At 39.1% G+C, this 17847-nt stretch overlaps 1 protein-coding gene across 1 annotated transcript in view; it reads right to left on the reverse strand.

The window, feature by feature from the left end:
* The window catches only part of faf1 (Fas (TNFRSF6) associated factor 1), a 239744-nt gene that overhangs the window by 43081 nt on the left and 178816 nt on the right, over nucleotides 1–17847 (reverse strand). Inside the window, exons 14-15 of the mRNA XM_061977764.2 lie at nucleotides 3278–3414; nucleotides 3083–3171 (exon numbers count right to left, since the gene is read on the reverse strand). Coding sequence (XP_061833748.1) covers nucleotides 3083–3171; nucleotides 3278–3414 — 226 coding nt within the window. The remainder of the gene's footprint in view (nucleotides 1–3082; nucleotides 3172–3277; nucleotides 3415–17847) is intronic.

A 17847-nucleotide genomic window follows, 5' to 3' on the forward strand; every position in this document is an offset into this window, starting at 1 on the left:
TGTCAACAACAATAAAAGTAGCAATCGCCCGATCTGGTTATTTTGCCCTATTTGAAAATGCGCTAATGGCTTTCTAAAATGCCCCGAGTAAAGTTTGTAGCCTGTGAGTTGTCGCTTCGTACTTTTGTTTGCTTCCACCTATTTTCGCATCGGAGTGATGTCAGCATTAATGTGTTGTCATGTTTGTTGGATTTCCACTGTTGTTTATCGTGTGTATTTTTTTCTACGACACGCTTGCCATCAGGGTCATAACACGAAAACCAAAGTAGTTTCACTCGCCAGATCTGAATGATGGTGGAGGATCTTTGATTTCAGGTATATTTGAGACATTAGCCATGTTGCAACGAGCTATAGAAGCTATAGCTTTGCATGTAGGTTCTGTCTCAGCAGCTTGGTTTGGTAAGGAATGTGGGAGGCGCAGATCCACTGAGCTTTTAGCACAGTATCGTCAGAAGTTGATAAACTGAACTGAGACCATTGTATCGAACGGTTCAATAGGAATATGTGTATTGTTGCACACCTAATAATAATAATATAATACAGTATATTCTAATAAATGTTACTCAATAGTAAGTAAGGTGAGAAAGAAAGTATTCATTGTGTCTGTGTGTGAGCAACTCTTATATTTAGTCCCCATGGCTAACAGGCAACGACTTACATATAAACATTGCTGCTCGCTGATTTCCATTGTTAAACTCCTAATTCGGAGTGACGTCTGTAATTTATACAAACCCCGTTTCCATATGAGTTGGGAAATTGTGTTAGATGTAAATATAAACGGAATACAATGATTTACAAATCCTTTTCAACCCATATTCAATTGAATGCACTACAAAGACAAGATATTTGATGTTCAAACTCACAAACTTAACTTTTTTTTGCAAATATTAATTAACTTAGAATTACATGGCTGCAACACGTGCCAAAGTAGTTGGGAAAGGGCATGTTCACCACTGTGTTACATGGCCTTTCCTTTTAACAACACTCAGTAAACGTTTGGGAACTGAGGAGACACATTTTTTAAGCTTCTCAGGTGGAATTCTTTCCCATTCTTGCTTGATGTACAGCTTAAGTTGTTCAACAGTCCGGGGGTCTCCGTTGTGCTATTTTAGACTTCATAATGCGCCACACATTTTCAATGGGAGATAGGTCTAGACTACAGGCAGACCAGTCTAGTACCCGCACTCTTTTACTATGAAGCCATGTTGATGTAACACGTGGCTTGGCATTGTCTTGCTGAAATAAGCAGGGGCGTCCATGGTAACGTTGCTTGGATGGCAACATATGTTAGTCCAAAACCTGTATGTACCTTTCAGCATTAATGGCGCCTTCACAGATGTGAAAGTTACCCATTTATTGGGCACTAATACACCCCCATACCATCACACATGCTGGCTTTTCAACTTTGCACCTATAACAATCCGGATTGTTCTTTTCCTCTTTGGTCCGGAAGACACGACGTCCACAGTTTCCAAAAACAATTTGAAATGTGGACTCGTCAGACCACAGAACACTTTTCCACTTTGTATCAGTCCATCTTAGATGAGCTCAGGCCCAGCGAAGCCGACGGTGTTTCTGGGTGTTGTTGTAAACGGTTTTCGCCTTGCATAGGAGAGTTTTAACTTGCACTTACAGATGTAGCGACCAACTGTAGTTACTGACAGTGGGTTTCTGAAGTGTTCCTGAGCCCATGTGGTGATATCCTTTACACACTGATGTCGCTTGTTGATGCAGTACAGCCTGAGGGATTGAAGGTAACAGGCTTAGCTGCTTACGTACAGTGATTTCTCCAGATCCTCTGAACCCTTCAATGATATTACGGACCGTAGATGGTGAAATCCCTAAATTCCTTGCAATAGCTGGTTGAGAAAGGTTTTTCTTAAACTGTTCAACAATTTGCTCACGCATTTGTTGACAAAGTGGTGACCCTCGCCCCATCCTTGTTTGTGAATGACTGAGCATTTCATGGAATCTACTTTTATACCCAATCATGGCACCCGCCTGTTCACCTGTGGGATGTTCCAAATAAGTGTTTGATCAGCATTCCTCAACTTTATCAGTATTTATTGCCATCTTTCCCAACTTCTTTGTCACGTGTTGCTGGCATCAAATTCTAAAGTTAATGATTATTTTCAGTTTTTATTTGATGTTTGAACATCAAAAATATGTTGTCTTTGTAGCATATTCAACTGAATAAGGGTTGAAAATGATTTGCAAATCATTGTATTCCGTTTATATTTACATCTAACACAATTTCCCAACTCATATGGAAACAGGGGTTTGTAGATACAGTAGTCATAGAAAAAAAAACAACGCCCATCAAGTGTGAGAACCCTGCTGGGAATGTGGACTTCAATTGGAATGAGGTGTAACAATGTCTGTGTGTCAGTTTGGATAACAATGTCTCTGCTCTGCCCAAGCGTGCGACGATTCAGAGTAAAAGCAAAACACTTCCCTAAACCTCAGTTGTGGGCAGGAGGGCACACCAGAAAATATCTGATATATTTTTGAGTGGTATCAAAATTAACTCATAACATTGTTCACCAAAAACAGTTTAAAAAAAAAAGGTATCCTTATGCAACTGTTTCTATGAACTGTATGATTGCAACTAAGTACCAATTAATGGATGCAGCAAAAAGAGTCTAACAGGCTTGGGCATAAAATGTGTTTACTGTGGTTAAGGGCTATTGGGTTATTTCAAACCAACCAAGCCTTTGCGTTATGAGGCATGAAACATCGTCAAACTACTTCCAAAAAGTAAATACTATTTATTTAGTGGGCTAAATTAGAAATTAGATGTAGTATTGCCCCAGTTCCTGATGAATGTTTCCTAAGACCTTTGCCCAAAATGTAGTACAAAAATATGTACAACATATATACAATATTGCAGTAATGTTATATTGAAAAAAATACATGAAGGGTGGTAACAACATGCTACAACATGTCAAGGCTGCATTAGGATGATTATTATTATGGCAGCGTAATTTGTTCTTGCCGTTTAAACCACCAAAAGATGTCACATTCTTTCAATCAATGGAAATGGAATGTCTATGCATCATCATAAGTCACTATGTTTCCTTGCCTCATCTTTAATGTCCTCTTGTTGTTGTGCTGTGAAGATCTCCAATGCACCCATTAATCTCATCATTAGCTCGTCCACTGCAGTATTACCTAAGGGTAAGAGTGCAATATTAATAACAAAAAAAGGCTTCAGCCGAAATAAAATATTTTAGTTCATCATAGTTTAGCTATTTCTCCATCTGGAGTCAATATTTACCTTGAATAACATTTAGAACTTCGTTGGAAGTGCGTTTTCCCATGACAATAAGGAGCAGAGGGAACTGGTCTGTCTGGTATGTGCGTATAGTTTGCGTCACCACACTGCCAAAATGTCTCGTGCACATGGTGAGTAGCCTGAAAGACACAATAACAAACCAGAAACAATATATTAATCAATCTTTCAATTCCATTCATAATTTACTTTGACAATCAAAACAGAGAAACAATGATCTATACAACTACTAGGTTAGTATCATTAGCATAAACACATAATGTTAAAGTACACTCTATGCACAACAGAAAAGTACAACTGGTGGCATTAGGGACTTTAGAACCAATTCCACTTTTTCTTATTCCATTGAGGTGACATGCAAGCTCAATTTGGTGAATTAGTATGCCTCCCCAGGCTCCAAGAATTGATAGGGTAAGAGAGGATTTCTTATTCCATTACAAAGAGGGAAGTTTTTAAATTAACATTTCCAGGAGGGAAAAGGGTAGCAGGCAGCCCGAGCCGCCAAGCTCCCTCTAAATGTCATAATATTAATGAATTGCTATAGACGGAATGCAAATATAGATTATTTTTGTCCTCCAGTCTTTTAATAAGATCTACTTTAATAACTGGCTGGTAAAATAGAAGGAAGTAATGGAATGGATGGCAGAACAATGGGTCAGATGAGGAAGATAAAGAATGTCATGTGGGAGGGGTGCAGCTCATCAAAACAAGTAGTCCAACCAGAGAATTAGTTAAGGGTGTCACAAATGGTGCCACAAAAGCACACAGTCATATTTTTAAAGTAGGGGTCCCCAACCATCTGGCTGCGGCCCAATACTGGTATGTGGATGAGCCAAACCGTAAAAAAAACTTCAAGAAGAATAAAAAAAAAGACACTTGTTTGTAATTATTTTTGTATACAATTACATGAAATGTAATGTATATACATGTTTATTTTCACACAATCAGTCAGTGACGTGCGGTGAGGTTCATGGCTGGTGAGGCACTCACTTCATCAGATTTACAAACATATGAACCCTAAAGAGTATCTTATTCACCATTTGATTGGCAGCAGTTAACGGGTTATGTTTAAAAGCTCATACCAGCATTCTTCCCTGCTTCGCACTCAGCATCAAGGGTTGGAATTGGGGGTTAAATCACCAAAAATTATTCCCGGGCACGGCGCCGCTGCTGCCCACTGCTCCCCTCACCTCCCAGGGGGGGATCAAGGGATGGGTCAAATGCAGAGGACAAATTTCATTACACCTAGTGTGTGTGTGACAATCATTGGTACTTTAACTTAACTTTAACTTTACACATACAAACTGTAGCACACAAAAAAGCACATTTAATAAAAAAAAACGTTAATATGGTCTTACTTTTACTTATAAATGAAGTCCATTCGCCGCTTTTGTGCTGGATTAATGCACCCCCTGACGGAAGTGTTATATCAACTAAAGCCCTCACTTAAACTTTCCACGTGCAAGATTGAATCTATTTAAAAAAGTGTAACCGAGGGTTTATAAATGTCGCCTATACTGTATGAAACTACAAAATAACAAACACGGAGGCTCCAGTTTACACGAGGACCACTTTATTTACCTTCTTTCAAAAACTTTCGCTCCACTCCAACGTGTCATCACTTCCGCTCTTAGCGCCTTCAAAATAAGAGCTCAAGGCATATACTGTATAACAGCGCATAACAGGAACTTAACATCACAAAGAGGAAAGCCCATAAAAATAGGTTACAAACGTTATTTGATAAGAAGCCAAAAAGTGCAAAAACAATAATGTTCGTGTTGGAAGAGTTCTGAATTAGGTACACCTGCAGAATGCAGGTGTACCTAATGTTGTGGCCCTGTAGTCATTCACAACTCCTCCAACACGAACATTATTGTTTTTGCACTTTTTGGCTTCTTATGAAATAACTTTTTTAAATAGATTCAATCTTGCACGTGGAAAGTTTAAGTGTGGGCTTTAGTTGATATAACACTCCCGTCAGGGGTTGCAGGAGGCGGGATTACTGGAGCCTCAGCCAGTGCGTCTTTTGCAGCCGTTTTATGATCGCTCAGCACAAGAAATACGTTACACACATACAGTTGTTGACAAAATACACTGTACATTATATACCTCAGCTAACTAAACTATGGAAATGTATAATATAGTTCATATAGCAATACGGTCTCACTGCACAGCAGGCCAGCAGTTAGCCGAGTCCGCAATCCATGTTGAGGCACAACTGAGTGACGTGCCTCAACTGGCTGCTGTTCACCGCACCGTCTCTTCTCAGTATTTGAATGGCAAATGTGAAAATTCAGCGATTTTGAATAAGAATAATCTAAAACTGGTGAAGTTAAATGGAAAATAACTTTATAGTATAATCACTGGATACATATAACAATTTAATAAAAATGTTTTCTTTTTACATTTTTTTTCTTTCCATGATGGCAGGTGAGGCAGGGCCTCACCTGCCTCTAGTGACTGCACGTCACTGCAATCAGTTGTGCTTTTTTGTTTATTGGTGATTGTTGTTTTTGATTGAGAGTAACAAAAATAAGAAGAAAAAAAGGAACACCGGATGTAAGATAACCTATAATACTACTAGGTACTAAACAGAGAAGGGGTAGGAATTAATAAGCTAATGCTTCTACCTGCTACTTTTCAAACACAAACACGGTTTTTATAATTACGTGCTTCAAGTGTAATATAGTAATCACATGTTTGTTTGAAATTATTATTGTATTCATTCATTCCCATTTTGAAAAAATTGGTATTTATTTTATTATGACGTCACATTAGGTTTGAGGTTGGTCGTATGCCATCACTACAGGCAGACATATAGACATTTAGACACACACACATATACATAAAAATATATACATATATACATACATATACATTAATACATACATATATATATATATACAGTATATATACACACATATACATATATATATATAGATATATATACATAATATATATACTGTATATATATTAACATATGTAACATACTGTATATGTGTATATATATAAATATATGTGTGTGTATATATATATATATATATATATATATATATATATATACATATATATATATATAAATATATATATATATATATATATACATATACACACACACACACACACACACCTATACATATATTCCCATTTTGAAAATAATGGTATTTATTTTATTATGACGTCACATTAGGTTTGAGGTTGGTCGTATGTGATCACTACAGGCAGACATGTAGACATTTAGACACACACATATACACAATATATATATATGTATAAATATATACATTTATACATACATATACATTAATACATACATACATATACAGTTTATATACACACACATATACATTTATAGACATATATACATAATATATATATACTGTATACCGGTATATATATATATATATATTAACATATGTAACTTATATGTATATATATATATATATATACACACACCTAAACATATATACGCGCGCACGCGCACACACACACACACACACACACACACACACACACACACACACACACACACACACACACACACACACACACACACACACACACACACACACACACACACACACACACACACACACACACACACACACACACACACACACACACAAACTAGGGGTGTAAAAATTAATCGGTACAAACCGATAACTGATTTTAACTTTAGAGATATAAATACATCGTTTGGCGAGTCTCTGTATTGATCTATATGTAATACGGATTGTTTGGCGAGTCTCTGGACTGATATATATGTAATATGGATCGGTCGATGTCCGGTTGGAAAGGCATGAATCGGTTGATTGTAGAAATAAGTAATTCTGATTGACTTACCGAAAGAACTAATTCATAAAATGTTGTGCTTGAATCTGGCCTACCACGGAAGGCATCACGCAGTGTAAACCAATCAGAAGCAACCTCAGGCTGGTCTTTGCGTCTTTATTTTTCACACACGCCTCAGCGTACTGTTGTCAACTTGGCAACTTTCATGCTAAATCTAATACCTTTCCAACTCCTCTTAGTTACTTTCTTTCTCAAAAGAGACTAGCGACAAAACTGACAACTTTTGTGTATGTTTGGAGACATAAAAGCGCGGAACGCTCTAATGCCCTCAACGTACAAGAGGTGCTTCTGTGAGCCTTTCCTCTCAGGCGGTTCCCTGTCTACTGAATGTCTGCTCTTAGACAGCTTGTACTGAAAACACATTTTGTTGTACTTTTAAATGCTATAACAATGAAGTCCATTCCGTTCTCAACAGAGCAGAAAGGAGATGGACACGCACTCTGTGCAAAGCTGCCGCTGCTTCTGCCTTGGTTGAGATGTTTCCTCACTGTCACACATCAAATAAAAACAAACCCATCGTTCATGTTAATGAGCCAGTGAATAGATTTGGTTCGTTTGTGAATATCTCAATTCTTCAGTCTTTTGATCAAGTTTTATACTCTCACATTCAACGATGTAGAACAAATACAAATACAACTAAACTAATAATCAACAGAATTTGAATTTTTTTAACTCACACATTCTTTTCTTTAAGTTTATGGATTGCAAGGCCTTGAAGTTGATAGTTCTATTTGCTAATATTACAGGAACCGCCTGTTTTGTATGTGTCTATTTAACAAATAAACACATGGCATTGTTCTGACATGATACATGATACGTTTAATTTTCTTTTCACCATGCAACGCTTCCATCTGCATCGAATCGCATCAAATCGTAATGTTTTAAAAAGTATTGTTAGTGAATCGTATCGCAACCCATGTATTGAGATTCATATCGGACCGCCATTTAAGGTAGAGACGCACACCCCTAATTTCGTTGATTAAACATTTTCGTCTTAGTTATCGTCAATGACCTATTTTCCCCTGACTAAAATAGGACGATAACGAATCACAACAAATGCACGTTGACGAAAACAGTGACGAGATTAATTAACTATTTAGTCAACAAATAAAAACGAGACGAAAATAATTGACAGAGATGAAATCCAATCATATTTAATTTAGTCTTTCGGCGGGTGGGACAAGTTAGGAATCTATCCAATCACATTTCATCACGGCGGGAATCTAATCAAGACTACAACTACGTAGACACAATGTTTGGATTTTTTCACTGGGAAACAAGACTGTATTGCAGGGATGTAACGATTAAACGGTATTAATGATGACCGCAACAAAACTCCTGACAGTTAGTATTACACTTTAGAATTAATATGATCGAAAAACAGATTGATAACAGCACTTTGATAAAACTCACAAACCGACTGGTGCCGGCTGGCCAGCTTAAAGGGGAACTGCACTTTTTTGGGGAATTTTGCCTATCGTTCACAATCATTATGAGAAACAAGAACAGGAATGTCATTTTTTTTATTAGGATTTTAAAGATGATAAAAAAACGCTTGGAAAGTGCAGGCTAATGGGAGTCAGTGTTGTAGCCATCAAAGCCCTCTAAGACAACTTCAAAACCCTCCATCAATGTTTTTTATACACATTGCAAGTCTGTATATAATGTAGTAACAGATAACTTCATGACAATATGTAACATGTACAATATTTATCGTATTTTGGTAATTTTAATCAATGCCGGAACTAATTCTTCGGCGCATTTATTTCCGTTTCCATAGTAGCTCATGTCTGACTTCTGGCAACAACTTGTGTTCCTACTTCCGTATACAAAATGCTTGTGTGTCTTATAATCACAGCAGACTTGGTAACAAGCAACAAAGACAACTATTTTTGTACAAATGAGGATTCACAACCTTATCTGTTTGAAGCAGAATGAACAAAGGATTAATTGCTGCTTCTAAAAGCCAGCACGAAGAAGAAGGTGAAAGGCTGGAGCAGACAGAAGCTGCAAATGTGGAATTTTGAGACAAGCTATTTCGACATAAATGGCGTGCTTACCCGAAATAAACCAGAAAAAACGTCCCCAGCCATCTGGACCAAGGAAACAACTGTCCATCGAGTGAGTAACACTTTAATATTGATCATGATACACGCAGCACGTCAGTATGTATCATGACAGGCAGCATACGCTGTATGGCTAGCTGTGTACAAACAAAACATGAAATGTGAGCTAATACTTTACAGATACTGTAATATAAATGTTCATGTTTTTCAGTCTGTACAGATTGGTGTCCTAACGCAGTGTTGTGCATTACAAACTCTAACGTGTTTAGTGTGGTCGTAGAAGCTCTCTTTTCGTAGCATCTCTTTCTGTAGTTAGCTTTTACAGCTAAAACCGTAGCACGTCGATGTGTTTGCGCTAGAAAAAGAGTTCCTCAGTGTTCGCACTAATAACAATAACAATATTTTTTAATACAAAAAATATTGTGTTTCTCTGAACCTAAATTAGATCAAAGTGTTTCTGACTCAGAGATAGAGATATAACACTTCTCAGTTATCAGAAAGGACAGGAATAAACATGGTGGGGGTGTTTGTATGTATATTCACCAGGATATAAAATACATAACTCGCACTGATCATAATGCCCTTGAATCTGTGTGGGCAGAAATCAAATTCACAAACGCTTAGCCGGTACTGATAGACCCCCTAATCAGAGTGATTTCTATGGTGCTCTCGAGGAGTGCTTAGCTGAGGTAGACAACGTGGACAAAATTATAACTGGAGATCTGAACACAAATATTCAACGTAGAGATGCGCCTGTCTTCAAATTTTACAGCCAGCTTTGTAATCTGCACGGTCTCACCCAGCTAATAACACTACCCACAAGGGTGTGTGATTCCACCCAGTCAACCATAGATCTCATTCTCACATCAGACCGGACTAACATAAAAAATAGTGGGGTCATGATCTGTGGTCTTAGCGACCACTATCTAACCTTCTGCACCCGCAAAATAGCTAAACCCAAAGCCAAAGGCCACATAACAGCTCAATCCAGATCCCTTAAAACATACTCCAGTGATAATTTCAACCTCAAACTGGGTGAGTGGGACTGGTCCCCTGTGCTCACGAGCAACCAGGTCGATGATGCTTGGGATCGCTTTAAAACAGCGTTCCTAGTGATACTAAATGATATGGCTCCCGTGAGAACAGACAGGATCAAAGCCCGCTCTGAACCATGGATGAATCCGGATCTATTAGCTGCCATAAAAGACAGAGACAGAAAATACTCCGAATACCAAAAGTGCAAAACCGAAGTAGATAAACAACCCAATAATAACCTCAAATCACTCCTTACAATACTCAAAAAGCAATGCAATAAATTAAGATATAAGGCAAACAACCTGACTATATCCTTAAAAAAAATTACCAATAAATTAAGATATAAGGCAAACAACCTGACTATATCCTTAAAAAAAATTACATTAACGACAAAATAAATGAAAACACAAATAAGCCACGTGAGCTCTGGAAAATCCTCAATAACCAGCTTTCTGGCTGCAGCCAGAAACTTAAAACCAGACTCACCAACATCTACATCAAGGAGGACGACTCCCTCATTACAGACAAACTGTAGGTAGCAAGCAGACTTAACACATTTTTCACCAGCATAGCCACAACACTAGTTAACAAGCTGTCCCACCACTCTGGTCGCTTTGGTGTGGAACACATTAAAGCCTACTACAGTAAGTTAGGAGTATTCAACAACGTTTTCAAATTAGAAATGGTCTCAGCTGACGAGGTGCTCAAAAAATTGAGCACGCTCCACCAAAACAAGGCCACTGGCCTTGACAATATCCCCTCCAGTCCTCAAGGACTCTGCCACCACCATTGCCCCAATCATCACACATAATACACCTCGCAATTAACAAGGCCAAGTACTAAAAGATTTCAAGATAGCAAGAGTAATTTCCCTTTTTAAAAAAGGAAGCAAATTAGAACCTGGTAACTACCGACCTGTTTCTATTCTCAGTTCCATTTCGAAAGTAATGGAAAAAATAGTTAATGAACAGGTCGATAGATACCTTGCCACTAAAAAACTCATGTACAAATTCCAATCCGGCTTCAGAACTAACCACTCCACTGACACATGCCTTCTCTATCATCAGATAGACCACATCAAACATGAGGTGGACGCGGGCAAATACTGCGGCATGGTCATGCTGGACCTTCAGAAGGCCTTTGACACCGTAAACCACGCTATACTGTTGGATAAGCTTAAAGCAATCGGATTTGATCAAACCTCATCGAGCTGGATGCAATCTTACTTGGAGGGGAGGAAACAGGTGGTAGAGGTGACGGCACCCTGTCCCCCCCTCTCAGTAGGCTGTGGAGTCCCCCAAGGCAGTATATTAGGGCCTTTACTGTTCCTAATATACGTAAACGACATGTCATCAGCATGCGACTGTGAATTGTTCCTGTTTGCGGATGACTCGGCCCTGCTGGTATCCGGCAAGGACAAATCACAGGTGGAAAAATCCTCAGTGCCGAACTCTGTAGGATTTGCACCTGGCTCGCTGACAATAAGCTATCAATACACTTAGGTCAAACGGAATCTATCCTATTTGGGTCCCAAATCAACCTTAAGAAAGTCAGTGACTTCACTATTAAAGTGGGTGACACCAGGAAAGATGAGGTCACCACCTAGGTTCCATTCTAGAGGCTAATCTTTCCTGTGATAAAATGGCAACCAAGGTAATCAAAAAGGTCAACCAACGAACAAGATTTTTCTACAGAATCTCCTCTCTGGTCAACAAAAGCACCATGAAGATTCTAACGGGAACTCTCATTCAACCCTTTTTTGACTACGCATGCACCTCCTGGTACCCCAGTACCTCCAAAACCCTCAAATCAAGCCAGCCCACTTTGGAGAAGTGGGCTGGCTCAGGGTGGAGGACAGAGTAAAACAACTTGCACTGAACCTTGTCTATAAAATTCGCTACACCTCCCTGATACCGAAGTACATGTCAAACTACTTCCAGAACGTAAATGACCGCCATAACCACAACACCTGGGGGAGCTCCACAAACCACGTCAAACCCAGATTATGATCTTAACTCAATGTCCTTCTATGCCACATCAATATGGAATGCACTCCCAACAGGTGTAAAAGAAAGTGCATCTCTATCCTCCTTCAAAACCGCACTAAAAGAACACCTCCAGGCAGCTACAACCCTAGCCTAACCCCATCCCCCACCACATCTCACCTCCCCGGATTGTAAATAATCAAATGTATATACTTGTTCTTATGCTTCCTGAGCTCACTATGTTCACCGCTCGCTGTACATATCCTACGAAGTGAGACCTACACTGTTACAATATCCATTTCTCAGATGATATAATTGTTGATGACTGAAGTATGCTGATAGCAACCCAACCTAACCCCCTCCACATACCACCCCCCGGATTGTAAATAATGTAAATAATTCAATGTATATACTCTGATGATTAACTTGTGTGATGACTGTATTACATACTTGCCAACCTTGAGACCTCCGATTTCGGGAGGTGGGGGGAGGTGGGTGGGGTGGGCGTGGTCGGGGGGTGGGGTGGGGGCGTGGTTAGGGGCGTGGTTAAGAGGGGAGGAGTATATTTACAGCTAGAATTCACTAAGTCAAGTATTTCATATATATATATATATATATATATATATATATATATATATATATATATATATATATACATATACATATATATATATATATATAAGAAATACTTGACTTTCAGTGAATTCTAGCTATATATATATATATATATATATATATATTTTTTTTTTTTTTTTTTTTTTAATTATATATATATATGTATATATAAATAAAAGAAATACTTGAATTTCAGTGTTTATTTATTTACACATATACACACACACATAACACTCATCTACTCATTGTTGAGTTAAGGGTTGAATTGTCCATCCTTGTTCTATTCTCTGTCACTATTTTTCTAACCATGCTGAACACCCTCTCTGATGATGCATTGATGTGTGGCACGCACAAAAGTGCTTTCATCAAATGCATTAGAGTCTGGAATCTTCCATCTCTCCCTAGCATGGCCCAAAACCGGTCAATCTTTGCTTCCTGAGGAAGATCTTCAGTGCCAAGCACTTGATAGTCCACTACTTCTTCCCGGAGGCTCCAATCGCAGCTGCGGCTTGGAACTTACAAGCTGTTATGAGAGTAACGTATGTGTGTGTGTGGCCCTTTAATAGGTGAGCATGTGAGGAGAGTGACGTCAGTGAGTGTGTGGGCGAGAGAAGAGAGGGAGCGGTAGCGTGAGTGCGGGCGGGACTAGTTTGTTTTGTGTTGGATTGGCTGTGTGCAAGCAATCAATAAAGCAAGATTTGCAACTAATCGCCAGACTCAGGCAGGAAAGGTGCAACAAAGTTTATTTCTTCATCTTAGTCGTCGTCGGCGTCGCCACGGCTGTATCTTCCTCGTTCTTCTGCTTCGTCTCTTTGTTGTGTGCGCAGTTGTGCACTGCACTCTCTAAAAGCCGTACATGTTATTGATGTTATAGATGGCAGTATTGTCCTGTTTAAGAGTGTCACAACATTGCTGTTTACGGCAGACGAACTGCTTTACGGTTTGTGTGTTGTTACCGCGCTGGGAGGACGTTAATGAAACTGCCTAACAATAAACCCACATAAGAAACCAAGAACTCGCCCTCGATCATTCTACAGTTATAATGTGATTGGGCAGGCACACTGTTTATATCGTGGGAAAGCGGACTCAGGTCCGAGCTGGAGGGGGCGTGGCCTCCAGCTCCGCCTGAATTTCGGGAGATTTTTGGGAGAAAATTTGTCCCGGGAGGTTTTCGGGAGAGGCGCTGAATTTCGGGAGTCTCCCGGAAAATCCGGGAGGGTTGGCAAGTATGCTGTATTATGCTGATAGTATATATTTGTACCATGAATTGATTAACGTAGACCCCGACAAGTTGAAAAACTTATTCGGGTGTTACCATTTAGTGGTCAATTGTACGGAATATGTACTGTGCAATCTGTGCAATCTACTAATACAAGTTTCAATCAATCAATCAATCACATTTTTAAAATGACTTAGCGGTAGAATTGATTGCTCCCATTAGCTGCATTGCTAGCTTGCTAGAACAAGCCGATTTTTACATGTTAGAATGCAAAAAAACCCAACATACTTTTGTCATCTTGTCTCTCATAATGATTGTGAACAATAGGCAACATTCCTAAAAAAGTGCAGTTCCCCTTTAAATGCTAACATGAAAACAAGAGACATACGTCTTTCCTCGTTAAAAACAACATACCCCAATCTAAACTTCTATAAACACATTACTGTTAGAGCAACTAAGTTATTCAGTTGTGCACTTTGAACCTACAAGCTGTGCTCTCTGAGAATGGAATTATGATGATCGATCTTTCCTCAGAGGAAAAGACACAGAGGTGTTTTATGGTGCGTTCAAGTATCGCTGAATAGAATAGGACTACCCACGGCAGAAGTAATTCATAATTATAATAAGACTTTAATTATCATGCCTTTTTCATTTAAATACATCGCAAAGTGCTACAGTACAAACCAATATTTACAGTACAATAAGAAAAGTTTAGCTATAAAACAGGTAAACACTAAGAATAAAACACTTAAATTAAACATAAGAAACACTAGACATGCAAAATAGTGGGTTTTCTAACTGCATCGCCATGGACTGAGAGGCTACCTTGCAAGAAGGAAGCCCTTGCTCCAGAAGCGACACCTTAAGTTTCGTCTAAAGTTTGCTGCTGATCACATGGACAAAGACAAGATAACTTTCTTCCTTCTGGAGGAAAGTTCTGTGGTCAGATGAAACAAAAATTGAGCAGTTTGGCCACAATACCCAGCCATATGTTTGGAGCAGTGACGTGCAGTCACTAGAGGCAGGTGAGGAGGGGCCTCACCTGCCATCATGGAAAGAAAAAAAATGTAAAAATATATTTTTTAATTAAATTGTTATATGTATCCAGTGATTATACTATAAAGTTATTTTCCATTTAACTTCACCCGTTTTAGATTATTTTTATTTAAAATCGCTGAATTTTCACATTTGCCGTTCAAATACTGAGAAGAGACGGTGCGGTGAACAGCAGCCAGTTGAGGCACGTCACTCAGTTGTGCCTCAACATGGATTGCGGACTCGGCTAACTGCTGGCCTGCTGTGCAGTGAGACCATATTGCTATATGAATTATATTATACATTTCCATAGTTTAGTTAGCTGAGGTATATAATGTACAGTGTATTTTGTCAACAACTGTATGTGTGTAAAGTATTTCTTGTGCTGAGCGATCATAAAACGGCTGCAAAAGACGCACTGGCTCGCCTCCTGCACTCCCGCCGTAGAATGCACGGCAACCCCTGACGGGAGTGTTATATCAACTAAAGCCCACACTTAAACTTTCCACGTGCAAGATTGAATCTATTTAAAAAAGTTATTTCATAAGAAGCCAAAAAGTGCAAAAACAATAATGTTCGTGTTGGAGGAGTTGTGAATGACTGCAGGGCCACAACATTAGGTACACCTGCAGACTGCAGGTGTAACTAATTCACAACTCCTCCAACACGGACATTATTGTTTTTGCACTTTTTGGCTTCTTATTAAAACATTTTTGTAACCTATTTTTATGGGCTTTCCTCTTTGTGATGTTAAGTTCCTGTTATGCGCTGTTATACAGTATATGCCTTGAGCTCTTATTTTGAAGGCGCTAAGAGCGGAAGTGACGACACGTTGGAGTGGAGCGGAAGTTTTTGAAAGAAGGTAAATAAAGTGGTCCTCGTGTAAACTGGAGCCTCCGTGTTTCTTATTTTGTAGTTTCATACAGTATAGACGACATTTATAAACCCTCGGTTACACTTTTTTAAATAGATTCAATCTTGCAAGTGGAAAGTTTAAGTGAGGGCTTTAGTTGATATAACACTCTCGTCAGGGGGTGCATTAATCCAGCACAACAGCGGCTCATGGACTTATTTTATAAGTAAAGGTAAGACCATAATAACGTTTTTTTTTTATTAAATGTGCTTTTTTGTGTGCTACAGTTTGTATGTGTAAAGTTAAAGTTAAGTTAAAGTACCAATGATTGTCACACACACACTAAGTGTAATGAAATTTGTCCTCTGCATTTGACCCATCCCCTTGATCACCCCCTGGGAGGTGAGGGGAGCAGTGGGCAGCAGCGGCGCCGTGCCCGGGAATCATTTTTGGTGATTTAATAACCCCCAATTCCAACCCTTGATGCTGAATGCCAAGCAGGGAAGAATGCTGGTATGAGCTTTTAAACATAACCCGTTAACTGCTGCCAATCAAATGGTGAATAAGATACTCTTTAGGGTTCATATGTTTGTAAATCTGACTGTGATGAAGTCAGTGCCTCACCAGCCATGAACCTCACCGCACGTCACTGGTTTGGAGGAGAAAAGGTGAGGCCTTTAATCCCAGGAACAGCATTCCTACCGTCAAGCATGGTGGTGGTAGTATTATTCTCTGGGCCTGTTTTGCTGCCAATTGAACTGGTGCTTTATAGAGAGTAAATGGGACAATAAAAAAGAAGGATACCTCCAAATTCTTCTGTCCTCACGGGAGATGTGCGGGAGATGTGCGGCCTTCAGCAAATAAAATGGATGAATTGTGCAGGCTCATTCTAACTCAGAGAGAGTACGTCGTGAGCAGTATAATTTGCTTTATGGAGATTTGGCTATACGTGTGTCTTTACAATGTCAGGGGAGGATAGAGACGCACTCCTAAGCGGTAAGAAGAAAGGTGGCAAAATCCTGGACACATAAGGGAGTCCAGCAGAATAATACTCGGTATGTGTGGAAGGGCATGAAAATGATCACTCATTACGTTTCCATGCACTAAATCAGACTGATTTCTCAAATAGTTTGTGTTTTTGCATTTTCGCACCTATGTGTGAAGCCCAAGTGTCCATGTACTCTCTCTAATGCGACTGTTGATCATACGCCGTGTCCCTCCCGTACACTAGAGGGCGCTTATTTCCTTTTAGTGTGGATAAATATATTACTTTTCCGGTTGACCTATGACGTCACACTGGCCTCCTTACAGGTTACCAGCCTTGCTCTGTGGTACATGATGTCCGCTATAATATTGGCACAGATTACAAATATTACATCTCAAATGGCTATGCTGATGTTAAATAGCAGACAGCAATCTTCAAGAAATGATCTTAGACTGCGCTGTGAACATGACACTACCAAGAATGTATCGGAGCGGATGCAGTTCCGAAGCAAAGAAAGACCGGCGGGAGAGGTTTTTTTAAGGATTTTTTGGATGGAAAATCATGCAAACAAAACTTTTGAATATCTCACAGTTAATTCGTAAGGCTCTGTGGATTGATAGAGGGAGTTTTAAATCCGAAGGAAAAGACTGTTTGTGCCCTGGTCGTATTGTTCTGGAGGATTTTAACAGTTGTGTGGAATATAGAGTTATTGTTAATCAGTTGGGGGTGCACAAATGCAGCATGAAGATGTTTGTGTATGCTTTATGATTTGCCTTGTAATATATATGCCTGCTTCATTCTCTTCCATCTCATTCCTATTTCGTTCGAGAGTCCGAATTAAAATTCTTCAATAAATCTGTTTATTTTTTTCTACCGTCAATGCACTTGAAAATGTTCTGTTCTGTTAATT

Source organism: Nerophis lumbriciformis, linkage group LG18 (genome assembly GCF_033978685.3).
Source record: "Nerophis lumbriciformis linkage group LG18, RoL_Nlum_v2.1, whole genome shotgun sequence".
NCBI classification, from domain to species: domain Eukaryota; kingdom Metazoa; phylum Chordata; class Actinopteri; order Syngnathiformes; family Syngnathidae; genus Nerophis; species Nerophis lumbriciformis.